Genomic DNA, 12,143 nt, shown 5'->3' on the forward strand with positions numbered 1-12,143 from the left:
GTGTTGTTGTGTTGTTTATTAATACTGTAATGTGTCTGGCGGTCCAATGTCAGGAAATGGTATGTAAAATTATTAAAATGGTTACGTAAAAAAGAAAAGTGATAAGTTTACAAGACACACTGCGCACTTTACTAAAGTAGTAAAGTTTTGGCTCGTGAACGCGCACTTTACTAAAGTAGTAAAGTTTGACTCGTGGACGCGCACTTTACTAAAGTAGTAAAGTTTTGACTCGTGGACGCGCACTTGACTAAAGTAGTAGAGAGCGCGTTCACGAGAGTGTGTCACACATCCTGCGACAGTCCACCCGGAGGCATCATGGCGGCTCCTAACGAGAAGAAGCGTGGTCTTGAACATTTAGACGAATATGAACCAAAACCTGCCAAACACCTCCGCAGCTTACACGACCGCATGGCGGAGAGGAGGCTGGTTGTTATTCTGGAGGGAGCATCGTTAGAGACAGTGAAGGTGACGCAGTGTTTGCGTGTTTGTTGTTGTGCTGCTGCAGCCTCTGCCTGCATCTGTAACCCTTTAAACCGAGGTGACCAGTAAGTGTTTGTCTGTTTCCAGGTTGGAAAAACCTTTGAGCTGTTAAACTGTGACCAACACAAAAACATGATCGTGAAAAGTGGAAGAAACCCCGGAAATATAAGACCAGACATCACTCATCAGGTAAACACTGCTCTCAGAATAATGTCTATTACCACCTTGTTTACTTATGTCTGTCTGCCATGACTTATAGCCAAGAGTATAGTGACATTTAGTTTCAATAAATTATTATTTGAAGTTCTTGTGTTGGCATATTTATCAGGCAGTATCATCATTACACAGTTTGTCCACCAGAGAGCACACGTTCATTTAAAGGTACTACGTGTTAGTTTCAGGGAACTATTTACAGAATATAGTAAATGGAATATAATAGCATAACTATGTTTTCATTAGTGTATAATCACACAAAAACAAGAGTCGTTATGTTTGTGTTACCTTTAGAATGAGCTTTTAATATCTAGACCCTGTGAGTATTCTTCCATGGAGTCCATCCCGTTCCCACAGGAGTAAAACAGAGCTAAATATATAATAATATAATATACAGAATATAGCAGAGTCTGCCATGTTTATACATATCGTGTCTAGGTAGGTAGGACATTTCACGTCTTTGGTGGCCACTTAGTTTCTCCTTCAGGCTACGAAGAGGAGGGTAAGACCGCATGTTGCAATCAGTAACTACACCGCTGCCACATAAGCCTACACACTGCTCCTTTTTAAAAAGCACAATATAAAGGGATCCTCATCAAAAAGTGTTTGTTTGGTAAAAATGCTTCTTGGCTGACATGTTGTCAGCATTTTTTAACTCTCAATTAATAGTTTTAAAACAGATTTATGAAAAAAAACAGTGTTGTTCGGCCTCTACTAAAAATATTGTCTGTTCAGGACTGCTGTAAAAACGTGGCAGTACAACATGGTGGACAAATGTAAAAGAGGAGCCACTGTGTCTGTAGATATTAAAGGCTCATTCTAAGGAAACAAAATGATTCTTAATAAAATCAGTAATTATACACTAATGAAAATATAGTTTCATTGATATGAGNCTAAAAATATTGTAAGGCTCATTCTAAGGAAACAAAATGATTCTTAATAAAATCAGTAATTATACACTAATGAAAATATAGTTTCATTGATATGAGCACATACAGCAGAAGCCATGGTGTCATTTTTCCATTAATAAAAAGTCAAATTATAGTAGCAGTGATGGCTTTCTTTAATACTCTCTGAAAATTTACATCAAGAACCACATCGGTGCCTCTGCTTATTATACTGTAACTTTTATATCTGTCTCTACAATTAAACAGTTTTTTCTCATGAAAAATAACTTTTAACTCAGAGATCTTTTTTTTCTTTTACCAGTGCCTGCTCATGTTGATGGACAGTCCACTGAACAGGGCAGGTCTGTTGCAGGTTTATATCCACACAGAGAAAAACGCCTTAATAGAGATCAACCCACAGACCCGCATCCCAAGAACCTTCAGTCGCTTCTGTGGCCTCATGGGTAAACTGCCAGTTGGTTATATATCCTAAACTCCTCTTCTCCTGTGCTGATCTCCTAATCGATCCTTCGTCTTTTCTCCCACTTTAGTTCAGCTGCTGCACAAATTGAGTGTCAGGGCCGCTGATGGTCCTCAAAAGCTTCTGAGGATGATTAAAAACCCAGTGTCTGACCACTTACCTCCTGGCTGCCCTCGCATTTCCACCTCCTTCTCTTCTGGAGAGGCTGTCTGCCCCCGGACATTGGTGCCAGAGGGACCAGCTGCAGTGGTGGTTGGAGCGTTCGCACACGGAGCGGTGAGAAATGGCTCTAGCTGCTGAGTCACAGCTTTAAGCTGTCAAATATGTGTGTGACTGATCTCTCTCTGTTTATCAGGTGAATGTGGACTACACAGAGAAGACCGTGTCCATCAGTAACTACCCCCTCTCTGCGGCACTGACCTGTGCCAAGATGTGCTCTGCCTTCGAGGAAGTGTGGGGTGTCCTGTGACAGAGACAGTGGAGCACATGGACATTTTTTAATGGACTAGGAATGGATATATAATGCAAACGTCGGGCTGATTGTCCCTTTAACCCGTGATGCCGCAGGACTACAGACATGTATCCTGCATGTGTGAACTTGTATGATGGTGTTTGGCCACCATGTGGAGGAATATACACAAGTTTCTGTACCCAATGTTCCCTTTTCATATAAAAGTGTGGCTGTTTTTTATATCATTGTCAATTGCGCCAATTACCAAGTTTTGGATGATCAATCAATACAGTTACATTAAAATATATGAATAAATAATGAGTGATTTTTGTTTCATATCGACCAGGAAAAAGTTCACAGAAGAATATGAGATGCACAGTGGGGACATAATATTAATATTATGAAGCAATATCATGAGAGGGAGTGATGATGTACTGAATATCAGCATGGCTGTTTGGTCATAGGCAGGAGGCTGCAAATGTTTTAACGGACACGTAAGAAATTGCTAAAATATATTTCTTAAAGGGAGGGAATTTTCCCCAGACAGCGCAGGGAGCTTTAGTTTAATTCAAACTGCTAATAAGTTTATTTTTTTAGCAATTTATCGACACTACAGATCCACTACGTTACTCTTAAATATGACATGTTTGTTTGTTATCTGCTGTTAGTTATTGGTTTGATTAATGGTTAATTATTCAGTTTCTAACGTCATTAAGCAGTAAATAATTGCCCCTTGTGTGCGTGTTTTTAGACTACTTGTAGAAATATTTTCAGCTTTGCGTAACAAAGTTTGTTACAATCTAAGAAAAATGTTGACCTTTAATGAAACAGTCGTCTAAACATCTGTCAAGCAGAGTGATACGTGTAGGTGAATGTCCCGGTGCTGCTGTGCTCTGTATCACACTTACAGAACGATCCTTGTCCAATCAGATCACTTGGTTGGCTCTGACTGTTGTATCAAATATGTGTTTCTTTCATTAGAAAACATTTTGTCGAAGCATGAAAATAAAATCTATAATTTCAGGTTGCTAGAGAAGTTTATTACTGCTTATCATGAATTACTCTAAATGCTAATTGTAATAGTAGTAAGTTCTTCTCCTGGTAAGCCGTCGTGTTTTTGATCTTGTTTTAGGAAGCCTCCGTCGTTGTGGTTGTCTTTTCCAGGAGGATTTATACGAATGTCTGTTTTGCTTTGGTCGACGTCTCTGAACCCTTTGAGCCTTCCTTGATGCCTTTTGAACCCGTGCTGCTTGCTTCGTTGCAGATCTGCGTCTCTTGACAGCTGGCTTTGGTGATTTTCTGCTTGCTTTGAGGGTCTTCCTTCTTGGTTTGTGCAATCTGGCTGCAGCTTTACGAGTCTTGCTTGTTAGTTTGTGTGATTTGGCTGCTGTTCTGTGAGTCTTGCCTTTTAGTTTGGGTGACTTGCCTCTCGGTTTGGCTGAATTGCCTTTTGGTTTGGGGGTCACTCTAGCTTGCCTCTGTGACTTTCCTGCTCCTTTGGGGGATTTGCGGGCTGTTTTGCTCTGCTTCAGATCTGCTTTTGGTTTCGGGGGTTTCACACTGCTTATCTTTACTTGCTTTGTGTCCACCTGTTTTTGTAGAAATGAAGAAGCATTGAAAATTACAGGTAATCAAATCAACACTGCATCACAGCATCACATCTTAACTAAGTAAACATCTTAGCAAATGATACAGACAAAGGTTATTTTACCTTATTGTTGAGTCTCAACGATGCATGTCTTCTTGTCCTTACAAGCGTCTCATTGTTAACCAGCCTTTTGGTCACCATGTTCACCTGTTTGCTGTTCTTGGAGACATCGTAGCCTTCAGCAGCAAGCGTCTGCTTGAGCTCAGCCATAGACATGCCGCCTTTGTGCTTGCACTGAGAAACCACGCTGAGGATGAGCTGGGAGACCTGAGGTGAGGCCGGCTTTGTGGTGTTTGTCTTGGGTGCATCCTTAGCTTTAGTTTGAATCTGGTGCTTGAAAAGACGAACAGGGGTCTCTGAAAGATCAATGAAGACGAAGGAAGGCTGGGTGACGGGATATACAGAATTTCTATCTTGTTCCAAGGACTTAATTCAAATTATATATTTTGTGAGAGTATAAATGAAGAAAATCTGAATCATGTTCTCTGTATATTTTTGTGTAATTTCTCTATTTTATTTTATTTTTAAGGATCACACATGGTGAGTAACTTTTAGGCTGAACACATTTACATTTAACTATAAATGGGTTCACAAACTTTAAATACATATGGTTAAACTTCAGTATCTTTTCCCAGGAAAGAGCTATTAGACAATTGAGACCTTCATGTAATGAAATAATGTGCAGTCACTAAATAAAACAAAACTACTATACACTGTATATTTGATTTGATGATATATTTCTGAATTTATATCTAAATTATGGAAAAAAAACAAACATCCAAGGACACCCATCTACATCTGAGGTGACTCCACCACATGTTTGTGTTGGTTCTAAGTGCTAAGTTAAGGTAAATGTTGGCTGGAATAAGTTAGAATTATTACAAAAAGACAAGAATACGCTAAAAAACACATGCTCATTTAAAACACACAACATTTAAATGCCTGTTTAGATAAATATTGCTTTGAATAGCTAGCTACGTCTAGCTAAAATGACTGCTACTCACTTGGCAGAGAAACCTTCCCCGTGGACTCCTCCTGGTCCTGGATGGCTCGTTTCAGTAGTCGGCCCAAACGTTTGGCTCCTGCTTTTCCAAGACCTTTCCCAGTTGGAGTTTTAATTGGTCTCCCTGTTTGTTTTATCGCCTTCAGATGTGCATTTTCTTTTGCTTTAGCGTTGCTGTTAGCATTTCCCTGTGTGTTCCCCCTGGGTAAAGGTCTGGCTTTCCTACGCATGTTTGCCTATTTTCAGATTTCAAAAAGAAATCCCCAAAACTGCCCAGCTGATTGTTGGAAAGTTTGACAGCCACATGTGGCTTTGTGTTTTGTTAAAAAAAAAAAAAAGAAGCTAATTGGTGTGGTTTGTTTTGAAAAATAACAACTCTTTAATAACAGCTCTTTTGTTGCTGTGTAACCAGGAGACAAAACTAAACAGGAGTTTAATTAGGAGTTCATTTGGTAGCATTATTTCAAATTAACTGTTTGTTTTAACCAAGCAGCAACCCCCGTGAAAGTGTAGTGAAGCCAACGTTGAAGTGCCAAAAATTGCAGTTCCTCCCACTGGATGCTGGCTACAGAACGAGTCAACCTCCATAAGCCCCAATGGCAAAATGTCCAACTTCACAGCAGAAATAAACGTGTTTACAGCCTGGTACAAAAAACTTTTTTGACCTCTATAGCTAATTTCCCATTTATAACAACTGTACAGAGGCAGAATTTTTATATAACTCACCTGTTCAAATTATATAAAGGCTTAAAGTTATGCACAATTAACAGCCTGGCCACTTTGATTGACCGCCATTACAGATGGCTTGTTTGAGCACATTGTTGTTTAGCTGGACTGCCAACATGCCGTCAGCTAGAGTCACAGATTATGAGCTTGAAAACATCTCTTCAGAAACCAGTGAGTGACGTCACGCGTACGCCGCTCATTCTTTATAGTCAGTGGTTTCAACTATGGCAGAACATGAAGTGAAACTGTGAAACATGAAGTGGAAAATAGTTTTTCAAATGTTTATTTTTATTTACACAAAAACCTGCAGTTTATGAGAAGGCAAACATATCTTAACAATAACTACAGATACAAAAAATGTCTTTGCCTTTTACATACTGTAACACATTTACTCTCTCCATACATATCTGTTATATAAACTATCTTTAATGCAACCAGCAATCTTTAGTTTGCCAGCTTGTGTGCTCAATTTCTGCAACATCAAGTCGATAGTTTGCCAGATAATCCATATTAATCCACATTAATCCACAATAATCAGTAACTACAAAAACAAAACCTGCTGGGCATCAGATGAGTGTATTCAGCATGTTTGTAATGAATCCTGCTGGGTTTTATTTGGGCACTGTAGGCTTGTTGGACAGAGACCAGATTTGGCACAAATGACTGTAATCAAGAAGGAGGGCTCCAAAGGCATGAATTCACGGTATGGATCGGAGTCACAGTTAACCTGGAAAAGACACATTGAGATCAGTAGTTGAGAGAAAAGACGATTCAAAAATAAATAAAAACCTACCGGTAATAACAGAAGCACACTACCTGAGAAAAAGATGTGAGAAACAGACGCGTGTGTGATAGTCCTGCGATGGAAGTGTCACTGGGATTGTTCTTCAGACTCTGACGATAGGCCTGAGGAAAGACATGGATGTATGGGCTTAATGTTGTCGTAAACACAGAGGCTAAAGCCTGAAGACTGCTGCCCACCTGCAATGCTATCTGCAGTGCAGAATATTGCACCCACACCTCCTGCTGCTGCGCTGCCGAGAGGGAAAACCTTCCATCCCGGCCTGCTTTTTCTGTCACCGTGAGGTAGTGAGCCCACACGCATTTCCCCACAGCACGCACAGTCTCAGTCTGAGAATAAACTGTATGACAACGGACAGATAAATATGATACTGCAGTAAAAAATCTGTAAGTGGCAATTAACTGTATGCAACCTAAAGATGATGTCAAACAGTGGGTAGATAAACTTCTCTTACTGTCAGGCAGGATCAGGTGGAGGATATCTTTGGCGATAAGGAAACCCATTACACCATAATTCATCGCCCTGTTAAAAAAGAAAACAAGCGTTAAATTATGAAAGAAAAAAACATTGAGTGCTTTTAAAATCAGTGTTCACTTTACCTGGGATAGGTAGGATCGAAGAGAGGCTGGGCAAACATTCCCATCGGAAAGAGCAGCTCATTGCCCTGGAGGAATGGTGTGACAGACAGACTAAAATAAAACAAGAAAAGATTATATATTATAAGATTATATACATGCTATTTATATCTCTCAACTTTAAGAATAGAGGCAGACAACTTGCATATCAGCCGCCACAGTCTGCTCCGTCAAGAGTTTGCTGAGTCTCTTTTGCCACAAGGACAGCAGCTGGACGTAGTTGGAGAAGAAGCTTTGTGTGTTGACTGTCATCTGGAATAATACAGGTTGTACGGTCAGATAAGGTTGGTTTAGATTGGGTTATTAAAGAGGTTAAAATCTTCTTTGTCTGTAATGTACCTCGGAAAAAAGCAGGTCAAGCTCAGCCTCGCTAGAGATCTCGTTTGCAGTCCAAAGTCTTGGAATTAAAGAGTGAACCTGAAGGAAGTTTTGATTGACATCAAAACACACCAACAAAGTGCAGTTTCAAAAAGACAATAATTTGCTTGACACGTTACCTTATTCATGACAAGCTGGAAAGACCTCTTGTTTGTCCACTTGAGTTCACGTAATTTGGACTTGAAGGAGGAAAAGATATTCTGAATAATCTCCTCTATCTGTTGAACAATAAGAATATTAAACAAGCTTCATATCAGCTTTTTAAATTCGATTGCTGCTTAAGTCATTGTGTCACAAATCCTCACCTCTCTGTGTGCTGTGCGTTCACTGAGCAGGTCTGCGAGAACCAAGTCGAATCCTCTTTCAGTGTCTAACACACAGTGTTTCCAGCGAGGGGCTACCTGGTGAAGAGGTCCAAAATAAAGAAGTGTGACTCAACAAACCAACTCATAGGTGTCATCTTTTTTTAAAAAAAAGGACAGACATCTGTGTCGACTCACCCCCTCTTTGTCACCCAGAGCCAAAGACAAATTCTTCGCTGTCTCAGAAAAGTTGGAGTCTAGAGCGGGCATCATGGTGTGCAGCAGATTGAAGATCATGTAAGTGTGAACGGGAGCGCTGTGTGGAAGCAGCACAAGGTCAAAAAAAAGGAAAACGCATGCATTTGATTGTGGGGTCTTTTATGTCCTCTTATGGTACCTTGTTCTCAGCTCATGCCTGTTCAGCCACCTGCTGATGGTGCTGGACATTCGCACAATGTAGGGTAAATTATGCAGAAGGACATGATCGTCTTCGGTGAGGGGCAGTGGATGAAAAGCAGCCTGCAGACAGCCCAACCAATCAATCGCAGGGGCCTGGCTCTGTTGCCATATTTACATAAAGGAAATCAATTATTACAGCAGGTTCAGACATGTTCTAAATGCTTGTACAGTGACACATTATCTTCCTCCTGTACCTGTAGCTCTTTGATTGTCATGCGCTGATAAAGCTGTCCTTTTGACAGACGGTACTGCAGAGGTGTAGCAGCCACAGCGAGCTCAGACGACAAAGATATGAACGTGCCTACGTGGATCATGCTGACACTGGGCTGTGCACCCAACAGTGCCAGGTACTTCTGACAGGATGCCAAGAAGGGACGTAGTGTCTGGATGAAAGGAGACAGGAGAATGATAAAGAAATGCATTAGTGGGATGGAATAACATTACATTTTTCTTTAATCAATAAGAGTCTGGTTAAGCCATCAACCTGTGTTTTAGCTTGAGACTTCTCTGTCTTGCTGTTCCATTCAATCGGGATCAACAGATCTGGCTGATCAATCTGTTGACAAAGAGGAGACAGTAAAACAAAGCCTACATTGTTGTGGCAGGAGTCCCTTCACCAGCATAACACTTACAAATTATCCTAATGGATACTGGCCTGTATGTATCTTTTGCCTGTCCCTTGGCCACTTTCATTTGGATCTTTGCCGACTAAGAGGTTGAAGAATGGAAAGGTGCCATAGTCCTTCATTAGCAGGCTCAGGGTGGAGTTGAAATCAGTCCGATTCCACTGGCCTGTTACTGTCCAGCCTCCCAGCTGCATACAAAGGACAAACAGGGATTAACCACCAGAAGGGAGAGAAAAATAAGAGAGTGTGACACAGATATTAAAATGAATAAATGCACCTCCGATCTGACACAATCACCATCAAATATGTGAGCTTCTGGTCCTAATTTACTAAAACTCAGACAGATTTGCTATGACAAATTATTACACATTATTGTTGCACCAAGTTCAAAGCAACCACATGTCAGGCGAATGTTTACTCTTTATCTGGCCATCATTTTGCATGTTAATGCATGTTATTAACTAAACTTCTTCCCCGGAGTTTCTGTGCTCTGTCGTCCAGCAGGTTCTCGTGGATCGTGGCTGCTGCTGTGATCCTGCACGACATCCACTACATATGTTATTACTGTCATTATTACTACCATGTCTGTTACTGTAATAATTTTTATCATTCATTGTCATTTTGTCAGTTATTGTAATTGTACAATATGTTTGTGTTAATTTGTCCTGTACACATGACATCTATTGCACGTCTGTCCGTCCTGGGAGAGGGATCCCTCCTCTGTGGCTCTTCCTGAGGTTTCTTCCACCTTTTTTCCCTGTTAAAATGTTTTTTTGTGGGCAAGTTTTTCCTCACTCGAACCGAGAGTCTAAGGACAGAGGGTGTCACTCCCTGTACAGATTGTAAAGCCCTCAGAGGCAAATGTACTTAGTGACTTTGGGCTATACAAATAAAATTGATTTGATTTTGGCTGTGTTAGTACATATCGCACGATTTTTTTGTAACAATTCTCCCTCTGGACAAATTTTGGAATTCAAACTTTATTTTTTCTAATAGATCAGTAGAACGCTGTGAAAAAAAAATCACTGCTTACTTGATGTTATTTATGAAAAAATGGGAAAATATCTCATTGATTGTGTGTTATAAACAAGTGACATCAAGTAATCAAACTGGCATTTAAAGTGTTAAATCCTCAAAAATGTTTGGTAGTTTTGAGCAGGGCTGAAGTTGTTGAAGTTAAAGAGATTTAAGCAGAAAAAGCAAAAAAAAAAAGATATATCAGACATTTATCTTAATGACCTAAGAGGGTAGAAAATTAAACTGACGCACGAGGGTTAAACAAGAATCTACAACCACGTTAGCGACAATGTGAGGCCGTGCTTTGAGCCTAATGCTGCTGCGCTACTGAGCTGGTGATTATACCTGCTTAACATCAGCAGCAGTTTAGTTCTTAATCACTTTGGTGATTACAGTTTATCCTGTTGGAGGTCATGGATGAGTGTAGAATATTTCATGGCAGTCCATCCACCAGTTGTTGAGACAAAACTACAAATGTTAACCTCATGGTGGCGCTACAAGGACGGTCAGAGGCTCATCAGAGTCATTAGGCGCCATGCTGTGTGCAAGGCTCAAAATCCAGCTTGAAATCTTTAATAGGATGCATAATTTTTTTGCCTTGCGTAATCTAATGAGTGTTGCCTGAGTTGCCGTGTAATGTGCAAATTATTTCCCCTCTAACCTATAAAAAGAGGTGACAGAGGAACATTGCATTTGACAAGTTTTCTTTTGGGATTTATCAGCCAGAGGCCCACATTTTGAGGGAATATAATTGTCTTACTTTCTGGATGAGTGTGAGGAAGGGCTCCGCTCCAGCAGACTCGATGGATTTGGTGTCCAAACATGAATGGTAGAAACTTTTTGCCTTCTGCACTGCTGTACTATTTGGTCTGTTGTTTGATTCTGGCACACAGATCACAGAAAAACATAATATATTAATATAGTATACTCTATTATACAAAAATTATTAGTAGGGGGACATTTTGGTTGCAGCTCCTACCTAAAATCTCCCTGTAGGGGGACATTTTGGTTGCAGCTCCTACCTAAAATCTCCCTGAGATACTGCAACAGCACAGTTTTTCTGTCCAATATTTTCTCCTCTTTCAGTCTTCTGTCTTCTCTCTCTTTAGTTTGTCCCTCTGGCCACACAACCTTTTCTCTATGGTTCTGTGGATGTCCAGGGATGCCCTGACCTCTCTGTCTCACCCCACTGTCTGGTGAAAGTCTGTCAGATCCACATGAGAACAGGAAGTAATCACAGGGCTGTGTGAAGGGATCAGCAGACATGGACAGACGGGCCGAGGCCCTCTGACAAGCTGGGGAGAGACATGGAGTCTCTACAGGAGAGAGCGAGAGAAGAGTTAAACAAAATTGCTAATTCTGAATTTACTGCATCTGTATGTTGTTTCCTCATTGTACATCTCTGCAGGCTTACCAGTGTCTGTCTGGTTATTCCTTCTATTGTGAAGATTGTGATGCATATAATAACTTAGTCCCAGAATGGCAGCACATAAGGAGAGCCCCAAAAGGAGGACAAGCAGTTTTTGATGTTTTATCCACCCTGGCTTTTGTTGGTGCTGTTGCTCTGACAGCTGCAGGATCTGGAGCTGGGTCTGCTGATGGGGAGCGGAGGGATCTTGGGTGGGGAGTGGCGGCTGAAGCAGAGGTGGAAGCTGAAGCCCCCTCTCAGGTTCTGGCTGTGATGATGGCTGTTTTTTGGAAATATATTTTTATTTAGTTGCCCCATTATATTTTTTAAAGTGTAGAAATATATAAATATGCATGATCTAAAGCTGACAATCCAGGATGAGTACTCATACAAACCAAATGCAGATGTAACCGCTGTTTTCAAGCTTTCTAGTTGTCTATTGTAACTCTCACCACAGGTTGCTGTTTAATTAAACTATTACGTCCCCTCCTCATTTTAATAAACATCTCCAGTATTTGAATAAAAAGCAAAAATCTGAGAAACAATCATGTGTATTTTCCTATTTCCTGTCTTATTAATCACCCGATGACACGTTAGAGGAGCCTCTGCTGTAGTCTATTTACTCAA

General features: G+C 40.5%; 3 protein-coding genes across 3 annotated transcripts in view; 1 reads left to right on the plus strand and 2 right to left on the minus strand.

Annotated features, from left to right (window-relative positions):
- Positions 1–267: 267 nt before the first annotated feature.
- On the plus strand, positions 268–2,833 carry emg1 (EMG1 N1-specific pseudouridine methyltransferase). Its single transcript, XM_027286484.1, has 5 exons — positions 268–465; positions 568–669; positions 1,903–2,044; positions 2,132–2,337; positions 2,417–2,833. Exons 1-5 carry the CDS (start codon positions 316–318, stop codon positions 2,528–2,530), a joined length of 714 nt encoding a protein of 237 aa, XP_027142285.1. The 5' UTR covers positions 268–315; the 3' UTR covers positions 2,531–2,833.
- A 697-nt stretch (positions 2,834–3,530) lies between these two features.
- On the minus strand, positions 3,531–5,505 carry LOC104929010 (histone H1). Its single transcript, XM_019265346.2, has 3 exons — positions 5,165–5,505; positions 4,224–4,516; positions 3,531–4,101 (listed from the first exon to the last, which is right to left on the minus strand). The coding sequence occupies exons 1-3, from the start codon at positions 5,391–5,393 to the stop codon at positions 3,583–3,585; spliced, it is 1,041 nt and encodes a 346-aa protein (XP_019120891.2). The 5' UTR covers positions 5,394–5,505; the 3' UTR covers positions 3,531–3,582.
- A 651-nt stretch (positions 5,506–6,156) lies between these two features.
- Positions 6,157–12,143, minus strand: part of kel (Kell metallo-endopeptidase (Kell blood group)) — a 7,588-nt gene continuing 1,601 nt past the window's right edge. Inside the window, exons 2-18 of the mRNA XM_010743450.3 lie at positions 11,523–11,796; positions 11,131–11,424; positions 10,869–10,990; positions 9,121–9,279; positions 8,950–9,021; positions 8,660–8,848; positions 8,404–8,564; positions 8,205–8,322; positions 8,010–8,105; positions 7,824–7,922; positions 7,666–7,743; positions 7,472–7,578; positions 7,291–7,380; positions 7,146–7,213; positions 6,871–7,031; positions 6,706–6,795; positions 6,157–6,616 (exon numbers count right to left, since the gene is read on the minus strand). Of these exons, the coding sequence (XP_010741752.3) occupies positions 6,470–6,616; positions 6,706–6,795; positions 6,871–7,031; positions 7,146–7,213; positions 7,291–7,380; positions 7,472–7,578; positions 7,666–7,743; positions 7,824–7,922; positions 8,010–8,105; positions 8,205–8,322; positions 8,404–8,564; positions 8,660–8,848; positions 8,950–9,021; positions 9,121–9,279; positions 10,869–10,990; positions 11,131–11,424; positions 11,523–11,796 (2,325 nt within the window). The 3' untranslated portion in view covers positions 6,157–6,469. The remainder of the gene's footprint in view (positions 6,617–6,705; positions 6,796–6,870; positions 7,032–7,145; positions 7,214–7,290; positions 7,381–7,471; positions 7,579–7,665; positions 7,744–7,823; positions 7,923–8,009; positions 8,106–8,204; positions 8,323–8,403; positions 8,565–8,659; positions 8,849–8,949; positions 9,022–9,120; positions 9,280–10,868; positions 10,991–11,130; positions 11,425–11,522; positions 11,797–12,143) is intronic.

Source organism: Larimichthys crocea, chromosome XIII (assembly GCF_000972845.2).
Source record: "Larimichthys crocea isolate SSNF chromosome XIII, L_crocea_2.0, whole genome shotgun sequence".
Taxonomy (NCBI): domain Eukaryota; kingdom Metazoa; phylum Chordata; class Actinopteri; family Sciaenidae; genus Larimichthys; species Larimichthys crocea.